The sequence below is a fragment of the Spinacia oleracea genome, chromosome 3, assembly GCF_020520425.1.
Source record: "Spinacia oleracea cultivar Varoflay chromosome 3, BTI_SOV_V1, whole genome shotgun sequence".
In the NCBI taxonomy this organism is placed as follows: domain Eukaryota; kingdom Viridiplantae; phylum Streptophyta; class Magnoliopsida; order Caryophyllales; family Amaranthaceae; genus Spinacia; species Spinacia oleracea.
Genome location: NC_079489.1, coordinates 8,255,742 through 8,268,443, shown reverse-complemented (window position 1 = coordinate 8,268,443; position 12,702 = coordinate 8,255,742). Strand labels below are relative to the sequence as shown.

The following is a 12,702-nucleotide window of genomic DNA, read 5'->3' as shown; positions in this document are numbered from 1 at the left end:
AATATAGGAAATGGGAAGTCAACCTCCTTATGGTTTCATCACTGGATTGGGGACGGTCCTTTGTATACTCTTAAAGACGTTAAAATTCCAGATTCTAAAGCACATTGGTACGTTAATAGAATTATTAAAGGAGGAAAATGGTATTTGGAGGATATTATCCATTTAATCCCTACTCAAATCAAAAATCTTATTCTTGCTTATCCTTTAAGTTCAAATGATAAAGAGGAAGACTTTATTAGATGGCAATATTCTAAAAATGGAGCGTTCACCATTAAATCTGCGTACTATATTCAACTTAATAACTCTTTACGCTCAGTGGATAATGGTCAATCTTTCTAGAGGTCTATTTGGAAGATAAAAGTTCCCTACAAATACAGAATGTTGATTTGGAATTGTGCTCACGAGATTCTTCCTGTAGCCCAAGGTTTAAATCGAGTTATTCATCAAATTAGCTCTATTTGTTCAAGATGTCTCTCAGATCAAGAATCTCATATCCATTTATTCAGAGACTGTGCTCAATCAAGCATTCTATGGTCTTTCATATTTCAGAGGATTTGGAATACTGAGAAATTTAATTTCAGTTCTTTTTACAATCTTCAATGGAAACAATGGATCAAATTTAATCTTTCATGTTCTATGAGATGGAAAGTCCTTTTTTCTGTTGCCATTTGGCATATCTGGACTTCTAGAAATAACGCTATTTTCAATCTCCAAATGAAGCATTGCTTTTCATTGTATAATTCCTTTTTTGTGGACTGGAAAAGTACTAATTTCATTCTGCAGGGTAAAGATGTGAAACAGAATCAGGCAGCTGGAAATTTTGGTTTCAAATGGCTCCCACCAAAACCAGATTTCTTGAAGCTCAACGTGGACGGAGCATGGAAATCCATGACTGAAGCAGGAGGAGGGGGAGTTTTCAGAAGGCCTAATGGCTCATGGTTCGTAGGCTTCTCATGTAAATTCAACGTCAGCTCTCCTCTAGCTGCAGAACTGTATGCGCTCAGAGAGGGTTTAATCATTGCAAAGGATCTTAGCATGGACAAATTGGAGGGTGGAAACAGATGCTGTCCAACTCAAGTTAATGTTGGAGAAAATGGATGAGAATAGTTATCATGAACTCAGCCCTGTCCTGAAGGAAGTGGCTAATATGTTAAGTCAGAACTGGATCATTACATTCAATCACATTCCTCGTTTCTGCAACAAAGTAGCTCATGATCTTGCAGCACATGCCTTGGTGATGGCTGTTGGTCACAAACTACACTACATTATACCAGCTTGTGCAAAGGAGCATTATTTTAAAGAACTTGAATTGACTAATCTGGATTATGCAGAGTTTGTAAGAGGAGAAGCTGGGATAGGAACCACTGGTGCAACCCAAGTAACCCCTGCAGTTCCAACAACTTCTTCAGCAGCACAAATTGTATTTGGTTCAATTGTTACAGATATCAAGCAAGCAGCAGATATTGCACGTGGGAAACAACAGCTCGCTCAGGATAAAGGAAAGGGTAAAATGTTCGAACCTTTTGTTGTTGGTGGCTCAACAGTTTCTAACCCCATAGAAATTGTTGAGCTAGAAGATGGTGAGGTAGCCAACAATTAAGAACAAGTGAGGCGTAGGTTTTGTGAAGACGCAGATGTGGTTGAATTGGAAGATGGCGTCAGAATATTTTGCTGGTTTTGTCTATAAGTATGAATATAATAGGACATGGAAGATGATTCAAGGTTCTGCTGGAAACAAGTCCCTTTTGAACAAGTTTTTGCGGGCTAAAGGGAAAATATCAGAACACTATCTTTTCAGTTGTATAAATTAGTAGATTATTGTAATGGGGATAGCTCATACAGATGGTTATGGTTTTCGGTCTTAATCATTCGGGGAATATGTAATATTTTGGTAGCATCTTTGGGGGGTTTGTTAGGTTGGTTAACGTATGTTTTACCTCTGCGAGAGGTGGCTTTTGTAACAAACCCTTAATTTCTAATTAATATAATCGTCTTGTTGCGTTAAAAAAAAAAGGTTTAGTTTAGGCACGACGACATGACCTAACCGGCGAGGCACGTGGGTCTGTGCCACATTTTTGAATTTCGGCCCTGTCCGTTACAACTTACAAGCGGCTCTATGTGCACCGGGACTGTTCAGGCCCACGACCCATGTCTCATCCTGAAACCCGGCCCATCTACACAACCATCTTTACTTTGGTGTTATTTACTCCACCTCACCACCTTGCCAGTTGCCTCCCTGTCCCTGCAAGCAACAACCTCTGCCTCACATCATCTCCCTCTAACACCAAGCCATCGTCTACTGTACACCATCGCTCTGCATCTCCTCCCAAGCAGCCACCAAGCACCAACATCAGCTCACCGTTTAATGGCGGAAGTCGGGAAGCTGAATGACTTCCTGCTTTGTTTTGTTTTTATTGGGGTTGTCAACGTCGGTGCATGGTGGTGGTGCAGATGTGTTGGCTTCCGATGGTGGAGAGGACAACAACCATGGAAGTGTGGTAGGTAGGTGAGGAAGGAGGGATGCAGGTGTTAAAGTGTTGTTCGTTGCGTGGAGGATTCCCTCACTAGTCTTCAGTCCGCCGCCTCTATTCACCGGCGTCCGGCGATGAGTTGCTTCTACTCTTTCCGCTCTCTTCTTTCCTTCTATCTCCTCTGCAGATGGCCTTTCCGCTCCTCCGGTAACCGGTAACTCTCTTCCCCATTCCATCTCTATGTTTTTATATAGTATTTTAGATTGGTTAATTCCAGCATGAAACTGTTTCATTCTTCTCATCTAATCTCCAATTCAAAAAAATTACAATTGAATGATCATGTTTAATGTTGATTCCAGTTAATAGTAATTAGGGTTTCAAAATGAATGACATTATACTTTTCCAGCTTGATTAGGATTTAGGATTACCTGTAATTCAGTCTGAGTGTTAGACTCTTCCACGCGGCTTTGATTTTTATTTGGTGCGAACGAGGCGCAAGGACAATGTAAATTACAAATGAGGAATGGCGCATTCGAACCTGTGATATATGGGGAAATGATAAATCCAAGGAATAATTCACTTCTTCCAAGGAAATCATCTTTGAAAAAATATGGATTTCCTTGGAAGAAGTAAAAATTTCCTTGGATTTATCACTTCCCGATATATGTTATCGTTATTTTATTTTTGTAAATATAAATTGGGTGGACAGAATTCCTTCCTCCAGAAAATCCAACCCAATTTCATTTTTATGTTTATTATTTTTTTAAAAGAGGAGGTTGACTTGCTTGACTCTGGTAGACTTTGATGACTACATTAATACATTAGTGTGGTTCATGTATTCTGTGATACAATAGCAGTTGCCTGATTTATCCTTTGGAATAAGGAAATGAAATGTGGAGCTGAATAAACTAACTCAACCCATTCCAAAACTCGAATTATTTTCCTGTAGTATAAGGAAAGTGAAACTAGTTTAGTCTATAAGAGTATAAGACCAACCTAACTCATCATTTCAGATAATGGTTGAGAAAAAAATCAACATTAAGTGAACCAATACAACATGAAGAGGTGATTATGATTTATGGCCGTAGTTAGCCATAAAATTTTGTGGCCTAATTTACCCTCTATAGCAACGGTGGAAAGAAACCGTATTGAATTGATGAAGATCTGTCCCGGCATCCACAATGTTGTTGTGAATTTACTAAGAAATCATCCACTGAATCAAAAGCGACCTTTCTCCAACCAAAAATAAATGTGGTTGAAATTAAGTACCTGATAATGACCCGGTCATTCATTGTAATTCGGGGAAAAGAAAAAGAGAATGAATAAATAATTTTATATCCGTAATTCCGTATGGGAAAAAAAAGTAAAAAACACCCAAGATTGACCAATTGATCCAAATATCCAATTCCGCAAGTTGGTCAAGTACCCTCCAGACCTCCTTGCTAGTTGAATATTCCACAGTGTGGGTACTGGATAGTAGGACCAAACATAATAAAATTTGAAAGAAACTACAACAGATGTAGTCCACAATTTCCCATGAGTCATCCGTTTGGCTGGATATATTTATTCATATCACATACTCCTCATAGAATTGAGATTATCTTCTGGTGAGTGGTAAGTCTCCTCATACTCTATCTTATATTTTGTTTCAAGCACTTACATATTGTATGATTCTGCATATTTGTTTTTTATAATTTTCAAGTGCTTAAAGTTTCTTTGTATTTCACAAAATCATATTTGCTTTAGTTTTATGCTAATTTCAGTTTCGGACTTTTGATTTTGGCAAATGACAATAGACCATAGCTTGGTTAGTTGGTAGCAAATTTGTAGTAATTGTAACTTGCAATTATACAGAAACGTAGGGAGTACTTTTTTTATTTATAAAATATCATGGCTTTAAGAGATAGAGATAAGTGGGTGTTTTCTTATCAAATCCTATATAAACTGAAATATTAGTTTTATATTTCTATTATTCTTTACCATAATCTCCAAGTCCTCAATATTAAGTTTTATTTGAAATCTAAATTTTAAATTTTCAGATTTGAACAGAAAAGATAAATTAAAATCACACTGGATCAGACTAGTTTAATTAAGATCAGTAGATGGAAGTGAAACAATCCGGGCCTAAATTATCCATAGAAATTAGAAAGTATCTAATTACATGTAAATTTCTCGTGAAAACTACCAGTTTATGTGGAGTCCATGCCCTGAATCTTACATACACGAATACTCCATAAACTAAAGTTGAAGAAAAATGACACACTCACTGATTTCTTAAAATCTGCAGGATAACTATAAGGGTCAAACACAATTATGGCAGAATCTATTGTTAAATTAGCTTCCCAGTGGATTGTTTCTTTGCTGAAGCGAGAGGCTGACACATTATTCAAAGTTGTGGATCAAGTAAAAGGTCTCCAACAAGAGCTGGAATTGATGCAGGCGTACCTCCAAGATGCTGATGCAAGGCAAGAAGAGAAAGAAGTTCGCACTTTGATAAACCAAATAAGAAAGCTTGTCTATGATGTTGAGGATGTGATTGATACTTACATCCTTAAAGTCCCAGCGCCAACTGAGAAGCACAGGATCAAGAGATATGGCCGCCTCCTATATAATGCTCCTGAAATCTATAAAGTTGGGAAGCAAATGATAGTGATGCAGAGTGATGTGCAGCGAATGACTAAAAAATTAGATAGTTATGGGCTGAAAAGAATCGCCCCTGAGTTACAAGAAGGTTTCAGAAAACTTCACAACGTTGAATATTGGAGGGCACCAAGCTACTCCTTTGAGGACAACAGCTGTAAGTATGTTGTTGGCATAGAGAAAGACGTTTCGAAGCTGTTAGAAGTACTTATGGGCGAGGGAAACACCCATATAAATATTATTTCTATTGTAGGAATAGGTGGCTCTGGAAAAACTACCCTGGCAAGGAAGCTGTACAACCATCCATTTGCAAAGGAGTGCTTCAATTGCGTGGCATGGGTTTTTATATCTCAAGAATGGAGCACTCGACATGTACTCTCAGAGATCTTAAGGATGGTTGGAGGTCAAGGGGAGACTTATGAATTGCATGCTAAATTGAGTGCAGAAGAGTTGGTCGACAAGCTCCGCGACATCTTGAAAAAGAAGGCGTACCTGATCGTTCTAGATGATGTGTGGAGAAGAGAGGCTCTAAAGGAAATACTCCCTGCCCTTCCATTATCAGAAGATATTAATAGAGAAAGCAAGATTATCATTACAACTCGTAACCGAGAAATCGTTCATTTTGAAAATATACAGCAGCAACTGTTTGTCCACGAGCCACAACCTCTAAGTAAGGAAGAGAGTTGGGAGTTGTTCAGTAAGGTCGCACTCGGTGATCGTACTGATTGCAATATGGAAGATTTTAGGAGTTTAGGTATGGTTATGTTGAAGAATTGTGGGGGACTTCCCTTGGCTGTAGTGGCTCTAGCTGGGATATTGAAGACGAGACGAAGCATTGGAGAATGGCAGCAGATCAATGAAACTATAAAATTAAGATTGATGAAGGGTTTGTCTTCAAGCGCGCATGGTAGTGTAGAAGGTTTGCTAGCTTTGAGCTATGAAGATCTTCCTAACCATTTGAAGCATTGCTTTCTTTATCTGGGTCTATTTCCAGAAGATTGTCAAATTCCAGCCGGCATGCTAACTCGAATGTGGATAGCTGAAGGTCTCATCACTGTGCCTGAGGAGATATCCCCAGAAGATGTAGCACTACAGTATCTAGAGGAATTGAGCCACCGATGCATGATTCAGGTTGTGCGAACCAACTTCAATGGAGCCATAAAGGCATTTCATTTCCACGATCTATTGCGCGATCTTTGTCTCAAAAAAGCCAAAGAACAGAGTTTTCTTCAAATTTGTACAAGTAATCAATCCATGACTACTTTTGCTTCTACCATGGCAGTTCCACCACGGAGGGCTGCTCTTCAGTCCAGGTATAGAAAGATTTAGCAATCGCATTGTTTAATTTTTTTTTTCTTTCGTAAAGTAAGTATGTTGAACCGCATGTTGTGTGCATGGGAGTTGTCCCAATTTGGGAAGCGAAAATGATAAAGGTCGCAAGTTGCGACCTTTAAGCCGTGTCACAATGATGACATGGCATGCTTATGTGTCATGAATGTAATTGGAAACTAAAATATTTAACTTATATAACTTATTATACATGTTAAAAAAAAGCTAGGAAAATCTTAATATTCTAATTTATTATAAATATAATAAATATTTGTTTCCTTATTTGTATCGCCTACCTTATTTATATATTTTCATAGTAAAAATATTGCATTGGTAGTAAAAATATTTTGATGATGCATGACCTACGTGGCGCCTATATGTACTGTTTAGAATCCGACACGTAGGCAGAAGCGGATCCAGAAATTTACAAATGGGGGTCCAAAATAATTTATAATTTCTTGTATTTGCTCATTTTAGGGAGTTAAAGTTGAAAAGTAAGTAGTTAAAATATCATAAACGCTATAATAAAATATGTGGAAGATTTAGGAACTTTAATTTTTGGGTTTCATAACAATAAACCTCAACACCTTATCCAAATTACAGGGTTAACTTGGTGGGATTTCAAATAAAATGGGAAAAAAACGACAAGTTTTCATACTTTGAAGGAGATTTTTTGTTACAATTGTCGATGAACAAATTGCACAAAACGACACTAACAAAAAAATAGGAATATCATTTTCAATGTATCGGGCATTACGCTATTATATAATTAGGCCTCTTAAGAGTTCAAAAAAACATGCAACTATAAGTCTATAAAAATAGAGTATAAAATAAATTACTTATATATCCCATGCCAATTACAAAATCATTTTGAAGAAAAAAGTAACATTACTAATATTTTGTATTTTTGTAAAAAGCAAAATCATGAATCATATAAAAATAAAAAAATAATAAATGAATAAAGAAAAATGATGAAGAAAAATCGACCAACAAAGGGTGAAAAAAAACATGAAGAATTTAGAGGATCAATAAAAGGACAAGTAAAAGGCAAAAATTGAAAGAAAAAAAAAATGTTTAGTGTCCTCTTACTAGAATTCGAACCTAGGTATCCTATGAAACATAGTAATCAAGCAAGCACTAAGTTACAAGTAAATTTCATTGTCTACTTTATAAGTTAATTCTATATATATTGTATTCAATATTCAAGTGCAATTAATTACCTCAATATCAATTTAACAGTTTTTTATTTTTCAAATAATGGGGGTCCCTTCAGGGCCATATAGGTCCGCCCCTACACGTAGGATTGCGACAACTAAATATTGTCGCAACTTGCGACCTTTATCATCACCCTTTGGGAAGAGGAAATACATTTACTAATTATAAGCTTTAAGAACTACTGCAACCAGTCCACCTACACCCAATTTGTTTTGATGGAACCTTTTTATGGTTTGTAAGTGGTTGTGTTACTATATGCCTTTCGTGCTCTAATTTGAATCACAATCACATGCGAGGAGTGTGGATCCACAATATCACATATAGTGACTTGTTGTCCCACATTGTAGAAGAGGATAAATATGTAAAAACTTATACATTGAGGAACTACTGAACCCATGACCTAATGGTTTTTTGATGGAACTTTCCTTTACCTTAACCCTTACCTTTACCTCATTATGGGTACAAGCCCATTTTCAGTCTTCCCTCCCGAATTTAACAAAATTCTAGTTACTCTTTTGATCTTGTACATATACCGCTATTATTATTAAGTTTACAATAGTTTGATTTTGATCAATAAAACAAGGAAGAGAATGCAAATTGAGAAAAGAAAAAAATCAAGGCCACATGGGAATGACTTAATGATGTGGTTCAGTCAACGGAACCTCCATCCATAGGCAATGAGATCAAAAGTCTTTTACTAGTTTTGTCGGGAGGATACAGGCAGAAGCTCGATTGCCTAGCTGTATGGTTCGTGAGTGCAATAAAACTTGCTTCAACAAACGAATGTAAACCAAAACTTTAATAGGGAAAATTCAATATTAATGCATCACTTTACAACCTTAAAACAAACCCCTTTGTCTGTTTATAGGTCTAAAGTTGAGACAAAAAATTATTACCTACTGCTTGTGTTGTAGCTATTGCTTTAACACTAGGGTTCTGTTGTTGAAAGAATTAAGTAGGATGAATCCAAATATGAAAGATTAAAGGAAGCAGTTAGTATCTGAGTCAATTGAACTCCAAAAATCATCATTCAAAAATCAATTGAACTCCAAACTAAAGGAAAACAAATCAATCCAAATACATACTCATATTAGTGTAGTGATAGAAATGCAAATGAAGTACTCAGTTTTACATTTTACTAGATTAGGTCACGTGCATGCACATATATTCAAAAAATTATTTGACTATAATGTGACTAAAATATTTCTCTCCATAAAGTTTGTGCATATTTAATAAATCTTGAACATACTTATTTAATCATATAATACGATGTAATCCGTATGCAATCTCCGTCCAACCACGTATTACATTTTTATCTGCTTGATATGCTAATTTGATCAAAATATTCGATATACTAATATGCTAATTTGACTGAATATTGATTAAATATATCTTCCATTACTAATATAACGATTTGACAAAAATATTACCAAAAATCATTTTTAGCAAATTATTACTCCCTCCGTATTTATTTAAGAGATACACTTGGCCAGACACGGGTATTAAGAAGAAGAATTGAATAAAATAAAATAATAAAGTAAGTGGGGTTGGGTAGATATTTTAATAAGTAAACAAGTGGGGACCATGTCATTTTGGTAGGGGGGAGGTGGGGGTGGGGTTATGAAATTATTTGTTTAATAGGATGGTGGGTCATAGGGTAAATTAGATGTATTATTTAAGTAGATGGTGGGGTTGATAAGTTATTAAAAATGGCAAGTGTATCTCTTAAATAAATACGGCTGGAAAAGGCAAGTGTATCCCTTAAATAAGTACGGAGGGAGTATTATGTGGCATATACTATTTTCATAATCTATAAACAAATGTTATTTTCCACACATAAACAATAACTAAAAAAATAAGTAAAGTAGAAATTTTCCTGATTTTTTTTTGCTGGAAATTTTGCACCAGGGAGTGACATGTTTCACTCTTGGTATCTGTTTTAGTATAATGTAATAGATTTTTCTATATTTCTTCACTGGTCATCAAAATTCAATTACAAACTCTGTTTTCCTTTAACTTTGACAGCATCTTGTTTCCCACACAAGATTCAAATCTGAGATCACTTATATTGCTGACAAAATCTAGCTTATTACAGACGACCAATGTCTCCAAGGAGGTAGTGGATTTTAGGATTGTACATAACAGCTTTCAGTTGCTTAGACTATTAAATCTTTGGGGTATTAAGACTGGTGATGGTGCCTTGCCTAAAGAAATTGGGCACTTAATTCATTTGAGGTACCTTGGTATTCGTGCCTCAAATATTAGAAAACTCCCCAGTTCAATTGAAAATCTAAGAAACCTCTTGACCTTAGACTACAGGAACATTGACTTAGATAATGATGTTCATGTAAAAATTCCCAATGTCCTGTGGAAGCTGGTACAGCTTAGGCATATTTTTTTGCCATTGGAATATGCGTGGAATACTCGAAAAGGGTTACATTTCAGTGGTTTGAAGAACCTGCGGATATTGAGGGGTATAAGATCAAATGGGGGTGATTGGTTTTCTAGGGAGATAGTGAATCTAAGCATAACTGTGAAGAGGTTGAAGGTAGTTGTGTCAACACAAAAGGATCTGGAGGCTACTTTCAGTTGCCCTAACCTTATATCACATCAGCTTCGTTCATTTCAGTGTCACTGGGGAGAGGAAATAGTTTTAGGGCATGTGAATCCAATGTTTGCTCATAACCAACACCTTAGTAAGCTGGTATTGATTGGGCAAGTAAAGGTGAAAAACTTCTCTCTTATATTACCATCAAACCTTGTCATATTAGAATTGGAGGACAGCGTTGTGGACTATGAGGATCCCATGGAGGCTATTGGGGCATTGACCCACCTAAAGCTCCTTAGACTATCAAATGCCTACACAGGGACAACATTCAAATGCAAGATCGGCTCGTTTCCTATGCTTGAGGAGTTTCACCTTGAGAACCTACATGAGCTGAGCAAGTGGGTGATTGAGGAGGGGGCAATGCAGAGTCTTAAAAAGGTACAAATTTCAGGCTGCAGAAAGTTACAACACTTACCTCAAGGCTTAGAATTTGTAAGAACCCTTCAGGTACTTGAATTTATTGGGGTTCCTAAAGCATTTGTCAAAGAAGCAACAGAATGTGGATGGTCAAGAAAATTGCTGAGGCTGCCTCATAACTTTTACGCCATCATTGAACAATGTGACTCTCCTGTTGACTTTTCCTCCATCAGTAAGCTCCATGAGCAGCTCAGAGCTGGGGTTTTCTTGAACGAAAAAAAGCAGGCAAGTTCTCAGTCTATTTGTCAATAATCTAGCCTAGGGAGGCCGGAGGCTTCAAAACTCTGTTTTCCTTGTATTTCCTTTATCTACACTTTTTTTACTGGGTTCGTCTATATAGGTTGTTTTCTACATATACGTATGATTTGCTTTGTGACATTGTTCGAATGCAGAAATACTGGGTCTTGAAGCAAAATGAGGTCTATCATAATTGCTTCATGTTGTATGCCACATTCCTCGACCCGGGCTTCAGTAGACGACCGGTAAGTGATGAATTCGAGCTTTATTATGACGAGGGTTGCTGGGAATGGATGGACGTGAAAGAAAGGTATGCACAAGGAATCAAAAAACACAGAATTAGGAGCTACTGCATAAATGTGTTATGTGTACATCATTTGACGTGTTGCTAAGCTTCTCTTTGTTTCATATGAAAAAGCAAATACTTCGTACAATTTTTCTTCCATTTATGTTTTAATAGTGGTTTGACATATAGCTTAATCTCATAAGAGTATCATTTGCGTTTTTTTCTGCAGTGATGGTGCATTAATGAAGATGATCAAAATAAATTATCATTGTGATGAATTTGCGGTGTCTGGGGAATTCCTTGTAAACAATCTATCTCCGCAAGTTACATACCATGTTGTGTGTGTGATCATGTTACCAGAATCAGCAAAAACCGCCCGTTTCTATAGTGCATCATCTAGGATTACCTACCCTTACCGGCGCTTGCAGCGGAAGGATCTTAACATGGATGGTATGCCAAGAGGTAAATGGATAAGACTACCAATTTGTGATTACGACACACCTCGAATAAGTAGAGGTGGAAAAATAAACTTCAGCTTGCGTTTCGAAGAGCCTGGATTACTCATCCAAGGTGTCATTATTGAGCCCAAACTATGAAGCTTCTGGTGGTGGACCGGAACAACAAACCATCTCTTTCGTGCCAATTATAAGGAAGCTTTTCAGTTCAATTGGGTATTTGAGGATGTTATGGACTTTAGATTACAGGAACGTTGACTCTGACATACCTGTAAAAATTCCCTGGGATGTTTGTGCAACTTAGGCATCTATATACTTGTCTGTTCAATCTCCTTGAAGATTAAAAGAGTTGTAGCAGAGTTCTATCTCAAAACCTACTAATTGTACGGGGTGTAAGATGTACTGGAGGAGCCGAGGAGCGATTGGTTTGTAAGAGGGGTGTCAAAACTGAACAAATATCTGCAGAACATGAAGATGATTGTCACTACAGAAAAGAATCTGAAGGCTGCCTTCTATTGCGAAAGCCTTCTACAGAAAACATATTGACTCTGTACATTTCACATTGAGTGGAGAGAAGTTGATCATGACGGTTTACCAGTGTGGAACACTAACATGCATAACTGGGAATGGACTGAAACTGAAGACAGGTATTTTATAAAGAAAGGAAATGGTGTTCTTCCTATTCGAATTATATACTTTTTGAGGACCTAAAACAGAATTATCCCTTATTATTTCAGTATTTCTAAATGAAAGTCTCTTATTGTTCTTTTGCTGCAGATATGGTGCATTAATTGAAGTGGTGAAACTTAAATCTTCAGAGCTTCATGTGGTTGGAAAATTCAGCACCGAAGATCTCTCTCCAAGTGTAACATATACATTCAGTTATGTGATAATGTTAGGTGACTCGGCATCAGTAGAGGATCCCTTAATGTTCTTTACGCTTACTATTTGCACGGACTCCAATGTAATATTTAACCACTTATATATCCAATTCCGTATGTGAAAAAATTATAAAAAGTTATATTCTGAAAATATATATCGAAA

General features: G+C 36.7%; 1 protein-coding gene across 4 annotated transcripts; it reads left to right on the top strand.

Moving 5' to 3' along the window:
- Positions 1-2,218: 2,218 nt before the first annotated feature.
- LOC110797160 (probable disease resistance protein RF45) lies at positions 2,219-12,702 on the top strand. Of its 4 annotated transcripts, none has more exons than XR_008929840.1 (6): positions 2,219-2,685; positions 4,759-6,424; positions 9,681-10,905; positions 11,073-11,227; positions 11,433-12,305; positions 12,436-12,702. XR_008929840.1 is itself a non-coding variant. In XM_056838553.1 (5 exons), the coding sequence occupies exons 2-5, from the start codon at positions 4,785-4,787 to the stop codon at positions 11,797-11,799; spliced, it is 3,387 nt and encodes a 1,128-aa protein (XP_056694531.1). In that variant the 5' UTR covers positions 2,219-2,685; positions 4,759-4,784; the 3' UTR covers positions 11,800-12,702. The 4 variants fall into 4 exon arrangements, 1 of the variants encoding a protein (XP_056694531.1); XR_008929842.1 differs by having other exon boundaries at positions 11,433-12,328; XR_008929841.1 differs by lacking the exon at positions 2,219-2,685 and adding an exon at positions 3,937-4,085.

What these genes read in the sequence shown, in the direction of transcription:
- LOC110797160 (XM_056838553.1), top strand. Translation starts at nt 4,785, where the DNA reads ATGGCAGAATCTATTGTTAAATTAGCTTCCCAGTGGATTGTTTCTTTG. An exon ending in AGGGCTGCTCTTCAGTCCAG is followed by an intron (nt 6,425 to 9,680) that starts GTATAGAAAGAT and finishes TAACTTTGACAG; the next exon opens with CATCTTGTTTCCCACACAAG. An exon ending in TGGATGGACGTGAAAGAAAG is followed by an intron (nt 11,228 to 11,432) that starts GTATGCACAAGG and finishes TTTTTTCTGCAG; the next exon opens with TGATGGTGCATTAATGAAGA.